Source organism: Ursus maritimus, unplaced genomic scaffold (genome assembly GCF_017311325.1).
Source record: "Ursus maritimus isolate PB19 unplaced genomic scaffold, ASM1731132v1 scaffold_26, whole genome shotgun sequence".
In the NCBI taxonomy this organism is placed as follows: domain Eukaryota; kingdom Metazoa; phylum Chordata; class Mammalia; order Carnivora; family Ursidae; genus Ursus; species Ursus maritimus.
The window spans coordinates 27,046,530-27,065,304 of NW_024425119.1; the positions used below are offsets into that span (position 1 = coordinate 27,046,530).

At 41.5% G+C, this 18,775-nt stretch overlaps 1 protein-coding gene across 3 annotated transcripts in view; it reads right to left on the minus strand.

Annotated features, from left to right (window-relative positions):
• Positions 1-18,775, minus strand: part of TMTC1 (transmembrane O-mannosyltransferase targeting cadherins 1) — a 257,865-nt gene that overhangs the window by 9,239 nt on the left and 229,851 nt on the right. For all 3 annotated transcript variants that reach the window (XM_040642292.1, XM_040642290.1, XM_040642291.1), the window contains 5 exons: positions 8,554-8,656; positions 6,137-6,272; positions 5,422-5,566; positions 4,180-4,317; positions 2,697-2,819 (listed from right to left, as the gene is read on the minus strand). In XM_040642292.1, coding sequence (XP_040498226.1) covers positions 2,697-2,819; positions 4,180-4,317; positions 5,422-5,566; positions 6,137-6,272; positions 8,554-8,656 — 645 coding nt within the window. The remainder of the gene's footprint in view (positions 1-2,696; positions 2,820-4,179; positions 4,318-5,421; positions 5,567-6,136; positions 6,273-8,553; positions 8,657-18,775) is intronic.

The following is an 18,775-nucleotide window of genomic DNA, read 5'->3' on the forward strand; positions in this document are numbered from 1 at the left end:
AAATACACAAGAAACATCTTCAGGTTGAGAAAGGAGAACCCACGTTTAATGCTACAGGATCGTGGACACCACTTTCTCCATACGTGAGGATGTAAATGGCTAACACCATGAAACCCGACACTACTAGCTCACAGGTGTTCCCGTTTAGTTCAATTATTTTTTAAAACTGATGACTCGGAAGTGGAGGAAACTGAAATGTGTAACTTGCCTGCAGAGACTACGGATGCCCGCAGGGAATCCCGGTGATTTTATGATAGTGCATCATTTCTCATTGGCCTTGTCCTGCAAGAAAACTCCTTTGGCCTTTTTCGCTATAAATGGAGTTTGTAAGAATATATATTTTTTAATAATCATAGAATCTTAGAGTCTTTTCCTATACAGCTCGGTCCTAGTGTAATATCCCCTTTCACAATATCACTGCTGAAATCCTTGCAGTGACAGGATGCTCCTTCCTTCCTTGAGGACATCCGTTTTCCTAGGTTTAGTTTCAATCATTAAGAAGTCTTCCTTTTTCTTCTGCCACAAGCTCTTCAAATGCCTCTTTTGGTCTGGAAATGTGTATCCCGTTAAATGTAGCATCTGCGGGGCGTATTTGTAATATTTGCATGTTGTTTCATAGCACCGCTGGCATGCTCACCACTGGGTCTTAACTTAAGAGTGATCACCTTAAATCAAGCTAAAGGCTAAGAGTGGTGCTTTCAGTTACAAAGCTAAGTATCTGTGGGTCTATTTTGATGCTCTTTGCTATTTGCATTGATGAAAAGATTCATAAAGTAAACAGAATCTGGTCCGTCCCTCCTCCACTTCTGTTTTAAGAGAAATAAGCAAACAATAAAACGCTATACCTTTAAAGAGCTGCTAAAATAAACCTGAGGAATGTGTCTCTTGGGTTAATTTATATCAACAGAGATGACAGTGTAGGTAGAAATTAAGAACCTGGATGCAAATCCCAGCTCCATCTCTTACCCCCTATGACCTTGAGCAAGTTACATAATCTCTGAGTCTCGTTTACTCAACTGTAAAATGACCATAGGTTTCTTATATGACTATTGAGAAGATTAAATTACTTAATATGTGTAAATCATAAATAAAAATGCTAACACATTGCAGCTGCTATTATTAGCTCACAGCCCTACTCCTATCTGTCACAGATCTAGCCACTTTATTAATTAATTGATTTTAAGTAAACTCCACACCCACCGTGGAGCCCAATGAGGCGCTTGAACTCACAACCCTGAGATCAAGACCTGAGCTGAGATCAAGAGTCAGACGCTTAACCGACTGAGCCACCCAGGCGCCCCAATCTAGTCACCTTAAAATGATTAAGCTATAGTTAAAGTAACTAGAAAATACTTTTGTTTTCAATACAATGTATAAAATACGAATACAGATACCAAATAACTTCATAATTAAATTATACATTCATTAAATTGTCATGTTAGATATTAAAAAATGTTCACATGTTAAGGTATTAAAAATGTTCACAGGGCAAGGGGGCCTGGGTGCCTCAGTCAGTTAGGTGTCTGACTCCCGATCTCAGCTCAGGTCGTGTCTCAGGGTCTTGGGATGGAGCCCCTGTGCTGGGGTGTCTGCGTTCTCTCTCCCTTTCTGCCTCTCCCCCTGCTGGAGCACTCTCTCTCTCTCAAATACATAAATAAATCTTCAAAAACAATGTTCACAGGGCAGAGAAAAATACACAATCTCTGCTTCAAATATGCCACTGTTTAAGGTTCATGTTCAAGTTCGTTTTCCCAAATATCTTTACCTATATTTTCGAATATTGTAAAAGTCACTCACTATTGCTTTCAAAAACAATAATATCATTTAAAATTTTACTTTTCTCATGTTATATTTAGTATAATTTTATGACTTCATTAATTCCAACTGTGGCTTTACCAGAAATGCTTGGTATTTCTATAACATTTCTATTTGCTTGAAATATCTTTTTGATTTCAAACTGTGAATGAATTTTATTTGAAAAGCTGTAGATACTGGATACCTTTAAGATGCAAGACATTTATGTTTCTACAAGGAGAAGTCCAATCTAACTGGGCAGCAGGCGTTCTGCCCAGAGGAGTGGGGCGGGGGCCGGGGGAGGTGGAGAGGACGGGTGAGAGGAAAAAGAGGCCTAACGATACAACGGAATGTGTGACACTTTCAAAGGACTTGTAGGGACAATAAATGTTGTAAAAGTTCACAGGAAACAAGGACACTGGGAGAAAGCATGGTCCAGATGGGCTTCCAGAGGGAGGAGGACATGGGCTGTGTGTTAGTAGATGAGAGAATCTCTGAGGAATTGGGGGGGGCGGCGTGGAAGGGTGTTATAAGGATGTGTGGAAATGCTAAAGCTATGCAGACACTAGTCCAGATGGACTAGAGGGTTACTCCTGGCCAACTGAGAGAGTGAGAGAGGCAGACAGAGAAACTAGTTTGAGGGAATAATGTGGACTTGCTTCAGACATCAAGTCAAAGGCGATAATTCAGAAAATAATGCAGAGGTACCGCAGAATTCTGAACAGTTAAAAAATAGAATCCATTATAAAAGCTAAATGTATAACATCATGGCCATTAATCAGAAAACTCACTCCATAAACATGCCAGTGATCTTAAATTTTACTGCAGATGCTTCAGTAAAGATTGAAAGTATTAATTTTAATCCCTTAATTTAATAACATAATTTAATTAAGTGTTTATACCTCAAAGGCCTTATCCAGAAGATTCTGCTCTCTTAGTTGGTTTCCCTTTGTGAAAAAAAGTTCAGATATGACTTTTGGGTCCTTTGGTTTCAGCTGGAGAGCCTTGTCGATAGCATCGAGTGCCTGCAACAGGTTTGAAAGCAAGACAGAATGTGGATGAGATGAAGAAAAACTAACTTAAATGATAAAATGTATACTTTTTGTCCTTATAATTAGCTGGTGTGGTAAATGACAATCAAAACACATTCTTCCTTCTCTCTGATGTTCTCACCGAGAGTTAATGTGGCCCTGACAAAATAATTTTCCTATACTCCAGGGTTTCCATTTATATTGTGACAATGACATATCCCTGACCTTCCTTCACAGGAAGGTCAATGATGAAGATGAAAGAAAACAAGATCTGGGATCAGGTGTTTTTGCCCAGCCTGTGTCCATCTGGGCCATCCAAATACAGCCTCCTCTTAGGTCTCTGATGCCCACTCTGCCCCCAGCACCCACTGCCCCACACCCTGCAGCCAGGGATCCCTTCGAAACACAAATCTCACCATGTTGCTCTTCTCTTTAAAACCCCAAAGCTTTTCCAAGGATAAAAAAACCTTTGCCCCGGTCCCAAGCCCTGTGGGGTGTTGTCTCCAGCAACCTCTGTGGCTATTATCTTACACAGTGCCCTGTTCCCTTCATGCCCGTCCCTCAGACTTCCCACTTCCTGCTGCCACAGGGCCTTTGCATGTACTTTATCCTGCCTGGAATGCTTTTTACTGCCCCCCTTCATCTAATAACTCCTATTTATCATTCAGCATTCACCTTCATATCACTCCCCAGGGAACCTAGCCTCCTAGATCACTCAGGTCCCTGACTATATGCTTGTTAGGATCATGTCACTCTTCATGACATCACTGAGCACAGCTATAATTCTACGCTTGTTTTGTGATTGCTTGTTTAATCTTGGTTTCCTCTTCTTCTATAAACTCCTTGAGGACAAAGGTGATTTTCTTGTTTTTCTTATACCGCTTTATTGCTGGTACCTACCACAGTGTCTGGCATATAGCAGGCATTCAGTAAGTATTTTGTTGAGTCAGTTCATAAATTGACTGGTTATGTGACTTTTCAAATAGAGATAAACAATAATAGTTGCAATATAGGGTCACTGACCTGTATAAAGACTGTTATAAGGGTTCTATAAATAATATATTTGAAGGAACATGGAAAATGACGAAGCATACAAATGTTAGTCTTTATCTAGTTAGGTGAAAACAAATTAATACCACGTAAAATTTTTAGACCAAGGATGAGCCAAGAAAGTGTTATTTTAAGGGGACATACTAGAGTTAAGGGGATATCTGTGAAAAGCATCCATAAGATGGGCTATGCCAACGGCTGATATTCAAGACTGCTCCACCTCGTCAATGTGCAGACTGGAGAATCATTCGGGCGCACCCCATTTTCCACCCGTGAATCCAAACAACTCCAGTGTGCCCCCCACCTTGTCGTGGTGCTCCTGCTTGCTGTAGATTGCTGACAACAGGCGGTAGCATTCAAGGCATCCGGTCTCTTCCGACACGATGTGGTTGGTCATCTTCTCAGCTTCTTTGGTCTGACCCATCACGGCCAAAACCTGAGCCTGCAAGACCACACTGATTTGGCTTAGCAGACACTGCAGTCGCCTCATCAAATAAAGCATCTCTGAATGGAGGCTTTCCAGAAACACTCCATAAAAAAATGCTTAGCATCTATTTGTAACGCAGAGGGAGCTGAATTCCCCCAGTTTACAGGTTTAAAATCCTGTTGTTTGTTTCGGTTTATTTCTTTAGGTGTGTGCACGCACTGTGTGTGAATAGCAGGACACCAAAGCTATCGATGAAGCGACTTGTGACTTGTTTAAAAGTTGACTGAATATTTCAAAAAAGAAAGGATTTCTTATGGTTTCAATACTGTGTTTATAACAAGATAACAAGTTTGATTTACTGCAGATCTAAAGAGTAGCAAAAATGCAAATTTCCAAAAACTGAAATTAAAAATATTGCTGATTATTAATTTCTTAAATTTGAGAACCATACTGTAGTTATGTTAGAGAATGTCCTTGTTCTTAGGAACTATATGCTGAAGTATTTAGAAATAAAGGGCGGGGCGCCTGCGTGGCTCAGTTGGTTAAGCATCGGCCTTCGGCTCAGGTCATGATCCCAGGGTCCTGGGATCGAGCCCTACGTCGGCCTCCCTGCTCAGTATAAGCCTGCTTCTCCCTCTCCCTGCCACTCCCCCTGCTTGTGCTCCCTCTCTCTCTCAAATAAATAAATAAAATCTTAAAAAAAGAAAAAAAATAAAGGGCATGAGATCTATAACTTTTACACGGCTCACGAAAAAATAAATGTATTAATAACATGCATTCGCACACATACATGAATATGCACATATGTACATATGTGGATTATACATACATGAGGGATTGATAAATTCATCGAAATGCTAAAAATTGATGGATCTGGGTGAAAGGGGACATGGGAGCTATTTAGTATTCCTGCAAATTTTTCTAAGTTTGAAATGATTTCAAACCAAAAACTTTTAAGTTTTTTAGTGTCTATGTCTTTGGTAAATGGCTCCCACACTGGTTATACGGCTATTCAGAAAATGGATCCATTGTAGTGCTCCAGTTGCCAGTTCTGAGGCTCTGACCCAGCTCCCTGCACCGCACACTGCGTGCTCCCGCCTCTTTAGCCCACGCACTCACCAGGGCCAGGCGCAGCTCCCTCTGAGAAGGCTGAAGAGCGGCGGCCTCCCGGTAAACCTGCAGAGCCTCGTCGTAGCGGCCCGTGTTATAATACAGCGCCCCCAGAGGTGATAGCAGCTCAGCTTTGCGTGCCACCTGCAGGGCCCTGAGTTTTGAGAAAGGTGAACTGAAATTCTCATAGGTACATTTCAAAAGCTTGAAACGCAGGTTTAGGGATGACAGTCCATGGTTTGAGACTCTGCTCCAACACGGTGTCTGTTTTTATAATCAAGAAGCGTGTTTTAAAAAAAATCACGATGCCACCCTCTGACTACAAGAATGTCTCTAGTGACCTCTCAGTATGGAAACTGAGCTCCAAGGATCTTTCCCGTTGATGGTGATAGGCTGGTTCTGATGCACGCACAGGCCTTCCCCCATATCCATTTTCAAAACTGCTATTTGCGGTTTGGGCTGTAGCCCACAGCCTCAGAGAACAATGGACTAATACAAGCGGAAATCAAATTCCAACCTTGGGTTAGCACCACGTTCTAACCAGCAGGCCTTTTTTAAGCCATTCTTTAGGATACCATTTAGTGTTTGGTATTATTCCCTTTGGAGGGGAGAAGCTATGTTGCCTGAATTGGCAAAATTGGTTAATATTCTAAGAGCATGTCTGTTCTGATTACATAAAAATTGGTCTTTGGGCAACTTACAAAGTGAAGAAAAGGAACTTTACCGTTTGTACCATTCTTCAGCCACACTGTTGTCTCCCAAGGACCTGTAGAGCCTCCCCAGATTCACCATGGCCACGTGATGACTTGGGCTGAGTGTGATGGCCTGTTGGTAATGGGCCACTGCCTTCTCTGGAGAGCCTGTAACCAGGGGTGGTTGGTGAGAGCAGAGCGTGCCTTAATTATACAATACACGAGGCTCTTCAGTTTCTCTTCTGATGCACATCATTCTTCTTCATATCACTGAGTCATACCATCAATTATTCCGTTTGTAAATTAGCTTGCATTTTGGCTTCGTCTCCTTGCCACTGCCCAACTTTGGACCATTTTACTATTCGTTCCAAGTTCCAAGGAAATCAACAATAAAAAAGCAATAAAAACTAAAATCTATTTCTTTTATTATGTATAGCATTTTAGCCAAAGTGTTTTCTGGCCATTGCCCTGCTAATATGATGTTTTGAGATCATCAGTGATTGTTATTTATATAAGATACTGTTACTTCTCATTATACGAAAAAATAGAATAGGCTAGTATAGAAAGAAAACTGTCCTGAAACAATTTCTAAGGGTTCGTCTCAATTACTCCACCGCAACATACTAATTGAGGCTCTGCTTTTAAAGAAGCATGTATCAGTTGGATCTTGAAAATCTTTTTAAAAATCATACATTTTTGTTAAATGGTATTTATGTATTGGGACTTTAAAAAATAATAATAATGCCACCTTGCATTTGTCCAATGCATTATACATCGTAAAATATTTTAATTAAATGATCTTTACAGGTATTTTCGATACTATTTAGCTGCCTTTTTAAAAAAGATTTATTTATTTATTTATTTGAGAGAGAGAGAGAGAGAGAGAGACAGCACGAGCATGTGAGCCAGGGGGAAGAACAGAGGGAGAGGGAGAAGCAGACTCTGCGCTGAGCACGGGGCCCAAAGCGGGGCTCAATTTCAGGACCCTGAGATCATGACCTGAGCTGAAATGGAGAGTTGGCCGCTTAACTGACTGGGCCACCCAGGCGCCCCTATTTAGCTGCCTTTTGATACCCTTTCCTATATCTTGGGATTTAAGAGCTATTAAAAGATAAGTAAAAGTATTACTTTAGAGATATAGCCACTGAAGTGCGAAGTGCACTTAAGAGACTTGACAAAACTCCCAGGGCAACTGAGGATGAAGACCAGAACTAGAATCAAGCCTCTGATGAGATCCCCAAAGAAGCTTCCTAGTGGAATTATATCTAAGTGACAGAACTATAGAACGGTCTGAAGTTCTAGATGAAATGGAATGTTTATGACCTGTAGACACCTCAACTGCACCTTCTTTGAAGGCATGTCTGCACCTTGTGCCTATATAGATCTATGTACAGGTCCCTGGTAATAGGGAGAATTTCCACCAGTATAAAATACACGAAGACAAAGGGAGTGGCGGGAACATACACAGGGTGGCCAGTGAGATTTGTAGGGCGTAGCACTGTTTGTTGTTGAAGTAGACGGAAGAGGGAAGACCAGACCAAAGGGGGGTCTCTTCCGGGTTTTAATCTTTACGACACCTAATGTAGTCTTGTGTTGCCAATCAACCAGCAGGTGGCACCACAAAACAATTTTACATGCAAAAATAAGGGGTATTTCCTAGGCGTTTCGGAATGTAAATTTACATTCTATAAAACAGAAAAGTTTCAGATATACTAGAAAATAAAAATCCTTTCGAGCATTCATATTGACAAAATAATTAAAACAGAACTTTACCACAAGGCGGAGAGTCTAATAGTCAAGGAGAACAGAATGGTGCTTTTGCATGAAATTCAACTACCTTTTTGATCCTTTATAAGTATTCATAGCATGCCAACAGTAGGTGGGACACAAATCATAAAGAAAACAGAATCCCTGCCCAGTAAAATTCTGCATTAAATAAGATGGAGTAAGTATATTTTATATAGCACCTGTCATATAAGAGTGCTCTATCAATTATAATAATATCGTTTCTGTAATGTACATCAAGGAAAGAATGATGGAACAATTCTGGGGGCTTTTTTATCAGACGTAGGAAAGTATTTTCTATCTGCTGGTAACTCGATTCAGAGGCAAGCCCTGCATCATTGCTGAGGACCGTTTCATCATCATAGATTTATGGACTTGTCTACATGACACTCAAACGCTTGCTACTCCTTAAATCAGCAAGGCCACTTTCTGATATCTGGGGAGTTTTCCTTCGTGCTACACGAACTGGGTGGATTTGACTGAGCTGAGCTTGAAGACTTAGAGAAGTGACAGCCCCAGGGTACAATGTGATGGTCAACGGTGTGAGTTTCTTGCCAAGCCCAGTGACTGCTACTTCTGAGACATCATTTGGGTGGTTGCCATTTTGCTTGACAGACAGTATTATCTCATCGCAGTGGAACAGGTTCTCTTCGATTTCACTTACCAGTATCAACTAAGAAAACCCCATAGTTGTTGTGTAAGTCTGAGCTGTCTGGACAGTTCTTTATTCCAGCCTGGTATATCTCCTCAGCCTCCTTAAATCTCTCCTTTAAAAGAGAACAAAGGAAGATAAATGAGAAGGTTAAAGGCAACAATAAACTGAACAACAGAAGTGGGAAAAGTAAAAACCAATTTACTGAGCATCTACTATGCAACAGGCACCAAGATCAAACACTACATACTTTGAATTACAGCCAGTGCTAATGGCACAGATTCTTACAGTTAGCATCTATTCATATTTAGTTCCTTTAGGGAAACAAGCAGATGTTTACTAAGAAGGGACATCTGGAAGGATTTGCCCTACCATTGGAAAAAGCCTCAAATGGTTGTTTGAATGGGATGCCCTCCACCCCACTAACTCTCTGTGAAAATGAGTGATAGTTACATCCATAGAGGAGTATCTTCAGAGGTGACAATCTGACTGGGAGCCAGGGAGGCCTGGGACATTTGTCTCACAGCTGCACTTGGCATAGCTAACACCCTCTCTACATACACGGCATGGTTTATTTGGGGAGGTTTTTGAGGAAAGGAGGAGACTAATGCTAATTACAGGGGGGATTGGCCTTGACCTTTCTTTAATCAAAATATTTCTGGAGCCCACCCAACTGTTTGCTCCTTCTGTTATTCAACCTGTGTGTTCCATCTCAGAGCCATACCCTCCAAAAGGAATATATGTCTCTCCAAAGGCGGAGCTCCGGCTCCTACTACTGTGGCAAGGCCCAGATCCACTGCCACATCTTCGATAGGTCATTTCCTAAATGCCCTGCTCTTCTTCTAAAGATTTACTTTATCAGGGCGCCTGGGTGGTGCAGTCATTAAGTGTCTGCCTTCGGCTCAGGGCGTGATCCCGGAGTTCTGGGATCGAGCCCCACATCAGGCTTCTCCACTAAGAGCCTGCTTCTTCCTCTCCCACTCCCCCTGCTTGTGTTCCCTCTTGCGCTGTGTCTCTCTCTCTCAAATAAATAAATACAAATCTTTAAAAAAAAAAAAAAGATTTACTTTAGCGCACTAGTAATTCTGAACTGCTTTTAGGTACATTTTTCATAAGGTTACACTTTCTTTCACAATATAGATGGTTAAACCTACTTAATGAATCAAAGCTACCCAGGTTCCAACGATTACAGTGTCCTAGTACTGCTGCGAAGTTCAGGTAAAAGGAAACGATCGGGCATAAAGCACACGGCAACTTTTCCTTTAATATGCTCTGAGTGCAGGCATTTTTCACAATTTTGTTGCATTTACTACTACTAAGCATTCAACCAACACATGCAAAAGGAATGTACAGCATCGATTTTGTCTGATGTGACACCTTTGGCACAACTGTGAATAAAAATGCACTGAGTGTTATGCAGTTAGCCAAGGAGCCTCCATTTGATTTGACCCAGAAAGGTAAAGACACCAGAAAGGTAAAGTGGACTGACCATGGCCAGCTCTTTGAAGATTTATTTGAGAGAGAGTGAGAAAGCGCAATGCATGCAAGCATGAGTGGGGGGAGGGGCAGAGGGAGAGAATCTTCAAGCAGACTCCGCACTGAGTGTAGAGCCGAACATGGGGCTCGATCCTACAACCCTGAGATCATGCCCTGAGCTGAAACTATGAGTTGGACACTTAACCGACTGAGCCGCCCGGGCACCCCTACGGCCATCTCTTGGAATCCACATGTTTAAGTACCATTCAGGGAACAACGTATGGTTTGAGTTTGGCAAACTGCACTTATTTGAATTACAAATCCATAGTCCAGCAAAGATGGAGATCCATGTTTCTAAAAAGTATATGTATTTTTGATTGCTAAACAGTAAACTGTCTAACTTAGAAAAATTAAGGATGAATGAAAATCTCAAAATCATCTTTCCATCTATTAAAGAGAAAAAAAACTTTATGAAGATATCATCCATTGAAGGACCGACCAATTTGTGTGTGTATAGAGATGGGCAGAACACAAATTGATAAGACTCCACTCATATTAATAGCTACCAAATACCACCGCATGCTTACTCATTTACTCATTCACTCGGGACACGTTTTCCGCGATGCCTATAGAAAGGATGGCGCAGTGATTAAGCACCGGGCTGCCAGTGCGTGACTACGTGGATTGAAATCCCAGTCTCACCATTTACGATCTACGTGCCCGGTTGTAAAATAGGATAATAATAGTACCTATCTCACAGGGTTGTTGTGAGTATTAAATGGATCAAAACACGTGAAGCACGTAGAACAATGCTTAGCACATAGCACTTTGTCACATTCGCCATAATCTTATTACGATCGCTAGGTAGCGCTAGCATTACTACCTATATCACTGGGACACATACACCAAAACATGCAGATGAAGAAAACAAAATACCTCTGAGTCAGGAGCTCAAAGACGAGTGAACTAACACATGTGAGAGCAGGGTCTTAAAAAGGTTACAATCAGCTGCGCTTGAGCTCAGGTGTCCTAGAGTTGTTCCTGTGGCCACATCAGGTGTCTGGCCCTGTCCAAGTGGCCAAGAGTCTCAAGTTCCTTTCCTACGAAAGCTCTTTACTTAGCTTTAAATGAGAAATAATTAACCCCAGTGTCTCTCCTTTTAACTTTTCTTTTTTTTTTTTTCTAATATTTTATTTATTTATTTGACAGAGGGAAAGACAGCCAGCGAGAGAGGGAACACAAGCAGGGGGAGTGGGAGAGGAAGAAGCAGGCTCCCAGCGGAGGAGCCTGATGTGGGGCTCGATCCTGGAACGCCGGGATCACGCCCTGAGCCGAAGGCAGACACTTAATGACTGAGCCACCCAGGCGCCCCTCCTTTTAACTTTTCTTAACCAGCTTCTGAAACAGACATCAATAAACACTATCCTAGAGGCAACCAGAAAAAGAATACCCTGGCTAATCTAAAGCTGGGTGATCAGCTCCTAAAAATTTCAAGTCTCCTGTGTTACCATTCAACTAGTGTTATTGTTTGACTCTCATGCCACCTTTGTCTTAAAAGGATCAAATTTTCTAGGCTACACAGTACTTTTAAAACATACTAACATATGGGGCGCCTGGGTGGCACAGCGGTTAAGCGTCTGCCTTCGGCTCAGGGCGTGATCCCGGCGTTACGGGATCGAGCCCCACATCAGGCTCTTCCGCTATGAGCCTGCTTCTTCCTCTCCCACTCCCCCTGCTTGTGTTCCCTCTCTCACTGGCTGTCTCTATCTCTGTCAAATAAATAAATAAAATCTTTAAAAAAAAAAAACATACTAACATAGTCATGGTAAAATTAAAAAAAAAAAAAACTTAAAAAACTCCCACCCAATTATTAAAAATACAATGGATGAGATTTGAGATTTTCAGCAGAGGAAATAAAAGACTATTAGAGCTAGAAAGAATGTTAATTTATATTTATAAATAAATAAAAATATATAAAGAAGTTAAATATAAGTAGACACTAATTTGCCACCATTTTTAACTAATGAAGAAACTTGGGCACAAAGTGGCTGAGAGACTTGCCCCACATCTCATAGCTACATGAGAACAGAGAACAGAATTCAGGTTTTTAATGGACAGACAGGGAACTGAATAAGCCCCGAATAAAAGCAGGATTTCTGAGAATAATGGTGTCTCTGGCATCAAAAGAAACTATTATACTTTTGGATATCCCTCTGTCCCCTCGAGAAATATTTCATGAGCACCATACACATGGCCCAGTATACAGGGGAGACAGAAGAGTGACCAAGCCCGACACGATCGTGCCATGACAGCTGAGAAGCACAAGGTCCTTGGGGAGCCAGGAGTGACACCCAGACCTGGGGTGAGACAGAGTCTCTACCCCTGTCATGATCCAAAACCCCGAGAATGCCAGTTGCCATTAACTCCAGCAGCTGTAGAACATGGAAACGTGGCTACTCCAGATCTTAGAAACATCACTTTATGACTCAACTGTGGGAGAACGGAAAGGTGTTTTTCCTAAAAAGAATAAAACCGAAGTCTTCACATTCTAACTTGCTGAAGTCAAATACAACAGTGAACGAGGGTTTTCAAGGGCAATTCCTCCTTCACCTGACTTCATTTTACTTCCCCCCACCTTCTTGCTGCTCTCAAAATGCTGGAGAGATCATCTTTTTCATCCAAAACTTCTCTTACTGGGGGTTTATGAGCTGGGTTTCCACTAGAAATGCAATTTCCCAAGTCCAAAGAAGTAATGGGATTTAAAAGGCCATGTGTGTGAAGGGCAAGAAACGGCATCCGTGTGCCCTTGGTAACCCAGAGGCAGTCTCGAGACTCAGGCTCTGTGAAAAGTATCTTCAATATCTGTCTTCTCCTTTCGCTGGACTGTACATTTCAAGGAATGATTAACTCTACTTGTTAAAAAATGAAAGGGAACCACCACCACAGGAGAAAAATACCTTCTAGGTGTTTATTTAAAATAAATTCCACCTTCTCTGGAAGGGAAATGCATTTATCTTAACAAGTGGTAGCTCTATTGCAAGCACTCACTTTCTATTTCCCTCGTCTGGCTACATGTCCTGACCTAAGCTGATCATTCCTAGTCTCTACGGACTCGTGAGATCCAGAGGAAATGCATATAAGCTATTTATAGGACAACCTGAATTAAAAACGGTTGTGACCAGACAATGGCTCTGACAAATAATACTGTCTGCCGTACCCCAGAGTCCCCAACAACCGCTGCCTCAGCATGAAATCGCTTTTGAAGGCGATGGTTAAAATGGGGAGCCTGTAACCATGGGCTCCTCTCCAAGGCTCAAGCATTTTCAGTAGGGCGGAAATAAAACGGGCCTTGGGGGAGAGGTAAGACATAGTCAACATCTCCACTTTTTACAGGCTGTAATTACCCAAAGTGACATGCTTTTTACCTCAGGGAAGGGAAAGTGAAGAGCGGATCTTTGGAAAAAGCAACTTGACTGTAATTTACTCTCTTGGGCCAACTGTTATGTTAAGAAAACTTCTTGTAGTTAAGTTGCAGCAACCAGGAGGACAAATGGACACGGGCTTAATGAAGCAATCCTCAAACTTCATGGTTTTCAGATCCTTTTGTACTCTAACGAGGACCTTTTGTACTCTAACGAGGCTTTCTCTATATGGGCTTTATCTATCAATATTTACCACAATAGACATAAAGCTCAGAAATTTAAAAAATATTTATAGTTTATTTAAAATATAATAAACGCAAACATAATACATTTGTCTAAAAAATAAAAAATTTTTTTCCATAGCAAAAAAAAAAAAAAACCACAAAAAACAAAACAACTAGTGAGAATACTGGCATCATTTCATAGCTTTGCAAATCTCTTTAATGTCTGGCTTAGTAATAGAAGACAGATGGATTCTCATACCTATTTTCTATTTTTTTTAAAGATTTTTTAAAAAGATTTATTTATTTATTTGTTTGAGAGAGAGAAAGCATGCATGCAAGTGAGGGGAGGGGCAGAGGGAGAAAATTCCCAAGTAGACTCCCTGCTGAGCACGGAGCCTGACTCGGGGCTCAAGCTCAGGACCCATGCGACCATGACCTGAGTTAAAACCAACAGCTGGACGCCCAACTGACTGAGCCACCTAGGCGTCCCTGTGATAATTTATTTTTGTTTTTAGTTGAAGTATGTGAAGAAATACAGACATTTAATTGGAAGGCGGGAGAATATTTTAATGGTCTTCTCGTAATTGTAAATACATCACGTAGCCCCTAAAAAAATACACTCATGAGAGAATGAGAGTTAAAAAAGGCACATTACTTGAAAACTGCATTGACCTTCTCGGACCTCAGGGGTCCTCAGTCAACAATTTGTGAACAGCTGGCTTAATGAATGGCCTTTAACAGGTACTGCACAGAAGGTGTAAGATGTGGTATTCCGAAGTGGTGAAGGACCTACAGAGATTGGGATGGAAAGTTGTCCTAGGGCCCTGACAGCATGGTCATGCACCTGAATTGTTTTCTAGAAGTACTTTCATTCCGGTCAATGATATGAGCACCCAGAGCCATAAGGTATTTTCCCATTAGCCCAACGCCTTTACTTACTGTGAGGAACCTGGGAAGTTTAGGGGTAGTGGACGTTTAAACTCATGTCGGTGATTTCTCTGAGAAACTCTTTTACGACATGGCAGTTCAAAACACAGAGCAGAGACGCCTGCTTTCTCACCCTCTCCTTTGCTTTTATTTTCTTTACAAAGCAGTTCTTCCGCCCATCAGTCCTCAGCAGGGACATTCATGAAAAACGAGCTGCCAATATTTGATGTCTAATTCTCTTTCTCATTCAACTAAAATGAACCAATTAACTTGGCATTTCTCCTCACCAAGGAAATAGTAAGTATTTCTTAATCTTGACTTTTTTTTATCACCCAGCAGACTGTGATCAACACTACCCTGTGATAATTTATGCAAAGGATAATCACTTTAAAAGAGGAAATGCCAAGAATCGTTAAAGGAAAGCTACAAGTGTGATGACAGTAAGCAACCACAGGTGTATAACACTGTCAGGAGATGACGAAAAAAGGCGGGTGGGGGGGAGCCACATTTGCAGAGAATGTGTTCCCCTTTCCCCCATCTCTAAACTCTTCTCACATCAATCGTCCTCATTCTCTGCACTTTCAGGCACACGATTTTCTATTAGAGGAAGAAATCCCGCCCTTTTTCACCCCAGAGCCCGCATGCAGTCTATCCCCTCTAGCCAGAAAGCTTTTCCTGTTCCTTTCACCCTGTTGATATTCAATGTTGTTCTTTGGCTACTGCCCCTGCTCCCCATGTGCCCCTTCTCACATCAGGCTACGACCCTATAATATTCTCGCTGGTACTTTCTCTTTGCTCAATTTGTCAAATTGTCACCATTGTGTTACATATTGGGAAGGGCGCTATAATTCTTTGCTTAGGGCCAGCCTTCCCTTCCAGACTCTAAGTTCCATGAGGATAAGGCCCGTACTTTGTTAGTTCAACAATCTCTAATGTTTAGTGGTACCTAGATGTTCAATAACTATGTGCTGAATAATTAAATCAATAAATTCTTAAGGTAGGGTCTAGTTCAAGTTGGCTTGGCCACAATGCAACAGTATACGTGGCTGAATTGACCCAAAAGATGGCAGAAGGACAAAAGTTGACTCTGGACCATTCACTCTTGGTCCATTCTCCTAACTCATATTTTATTGTTCCAATTTTCTTTTCATTCTTGTATCAGGTGAAGTCTTATCTCAAAATACATTAAAGAAAAATATTTTCAGTGTTATGAAATTAGCTGAGTTTTTCAATAGGCTATAAACCTGGGGCTAGCAATAATTTACAATGGGTCAGAGTCATAAGCAGTGCTAATTTTTTCCCCTTTACTGCTGGTAAAGCAAGCTATATAATCTCTCATGAGCAGGCTGTTTAAAAATGATGGTGGGCTTATAAGTGTTTACAATCGTATCTGTGAAGCTGGAGTACAGCCAGTTCTGAGTGGTATGGAGAACCAGAAGAACGGTAAGCCCAAGACTACCTTGACTTCAAATCTAAGAGTTTATTCTCTGTTCTCAGTTTTCTTGACTTCTTTGCTGCAGTAGACAGACGGGCCATCATTTTTTTTGTGGATTCTCTTATGTATCTCACTTCTATGGCAACTCACCCTCCCGGGTTTCCTTTATCACTTTTCTTCTTCCTTCCCACTCCTTCCACACCCAACCTCACTGACTATGGCCCATTACTACAGTCCAATCACGGGACATCAGGGTCATACGGTGAAAGAGCAGTGCCGAGGAGTCAAGAAACCAGGCTCTGGGGGCGCCTGGGTGGCACAGCGGTTGAGCGTTTGCCTTCGGCTCAGGGCGTGATCCCGGCGTTCTGGGATCGAGCCCCGCATCAGGCTCTTCCGCTATGAGCCTGCTTCTTCCTCTCCCACTCCCCCTGCTTGTGTTCCCTCTCTCGCTGGCTGTCTCTATCTCTGTCAAATAAATAAAATCTTTAAAAAAAAAAAAAAAAAAAAGAAACCAGGCTCTAATCCTGGTCCTGACTAGTTATCTGTATGACCTTGAGCAGCACCCAATTCAGTACACCCCACATTTTTCTCTGTAAAATGAAAAGGTTAAAAAATTCTTTAAGTTTTTTTTTCTCCACATACTTTTCTTCATGTTCCTTCATTTTCCCCTCAGAGAAATTAACTTATAATGTGGTTTCATTTATTTGAAGTCCTAAATCCATCTTCTCAGCCCTAATCTCCCTCACTGCCATCTGCCCACATGCTATTTCCACTTAAATTTCCTCTAACATGCAACACTTACAGGCTGTAAACTGCGGGGAGCGGGGGCTACCGGTGCCACTCTTTGGGAAAGCAATTCAGTAACATATCTCAAGAGCAATTTAGTAAGGTCTCTCAGTGAAATATGCTGATACTCTTGTGATACAGGAATTCTTCTAGGAATCTATCATTAGAAATGATTCAAAATATTGTTTTAAAAGAGCCGTTAAGAAAGGAGAAGTTCACTGCTCCCCCTCCCTCCCCCCCACACAAGGGCACATGCACACCCAGATGACCAAAAGTTGGGGTATTATTACGTAAATTACAATGTATAATTTTGATAACTAGTAAGTAGCCATTAAAATGGTATTTATGAAGGCTGTCTAGCACCATGAAAACAGGTGTAATATGGATAATTTAACAGCAAGTGAAAAGAATAGGATACAAATTACATGTGTATATAAGGATGAAAACAAACTACACTGAAAGACCTGCAAGAAAAAATAGTATTTGTTGTTTCTAGATATTACATTATAAATGAAAGTTATATTTTGTCTTCTCTGACTTTTGCATACTTTTCATTTGCATGTTCACATTACTTGTGTACTTGAAAAGGCACGTGGAGCGGATCTCATTCCCTCCCTTCCTAAAATCTCCCTCCTCCTTGGCTTCCCCATGGTGCTCAGTGGCCACATCTTTTCACTGTTAGGTGCTCAGCCCTGGAATTTTTAATTTTCTATTTTCTTTTCCTTTCGGCCTTCACATACAAACAGTTCCTAAATACAAAGGGATTCTTTTTCCACAATAATGTCTGTCCATTCCCACACTTTGTTCCAGAAACGAGGCTCTCCACTACTCACGCCAGAATGCATTTAAAAGCCTCCTCAAAACACTCCACATGATTTTCTTCCTCTCAGGTTTTAAAACTCTTTCCTTCGACACAGTTGCGTTTGCTTCTTATTATCTATCAATTTCAAATTGGGGCTCCACTGTGGGCCATAAAAGGCTCACATGTAATGCCTTTTCAGCTTATTAACTCATTTTTCAAATTTCCCCTCCTCAAATTCTCTACTGTGCCCCAACAGAATTATTTTGGGTTCCAACAGACCGATGAACAAAATGTTAGTCCCAGACAAATCCTGGAAGGGATTACTACACTCGTAGTTTTACTGGCAGTGAGAATGGGAAATGGTATCAATAGAGAGCAGTATGCTTAGAGTAAGAGCAAGGCATGGCAAATGAACCCTGTTGCTGTTGGTGGTGGGTTTTTTTTTTTTCCCTTAGATTTTATTTATTTACTTGTCAGAGAGAGAGCGAGAGAGCAGAAGCAGGGGGCAGGGACAGAGGCAGAGGGAGAAGCAGGCTCCCCGTGGAGCAGGCAGCCTGATGCAGGACTCAATCCCACAACCCTGGGATCATGACCTGAGTGGAAGGAAGATGCCGAACCGACTGAGCCACCCAGGCATCCCCACTGTTGTTGTTTTTTAATAGAATCACAACCTTCCATCAGGGGAAGGATTTCAGCAGGTTTCTGACAAAGTGCCTCACAATATCCTCATAGAGATGAGCTGAGCTAGATGATAATATGATTTGATAAACTAATCAAAAATTAAGTAACTGTACTGAAAGTGTCCGGTAAAAGAGAGGTCAGCCTGGAGAGAAGATCCTCCAGACACAGTGCAGGTCTCTGTGACATTTTTTAATCGAAAACATAAATAAGTAACTAGAAGCTCTTCTTACGCAATTTGCCAAGTGAAATATCTGGGAAGGGTAGTTAATAAAAAGAATGGCAGAAAAAAGGACTAAAAAGGCCTAGAACACCTGAAATTTCAGGCTGATCATCAAGAAGTTGAAATTAAATACAGAGAAAGATGAACCCTTTCATCCAGGCTATAAAGACCTGCCTGCAGAATGGGTGGGACCCGCAGGAACAAAGGTTCACGTTTGCAGGGATTTCAGGGGACCGTATCTCCAACGGGAGCTGGAGCGTC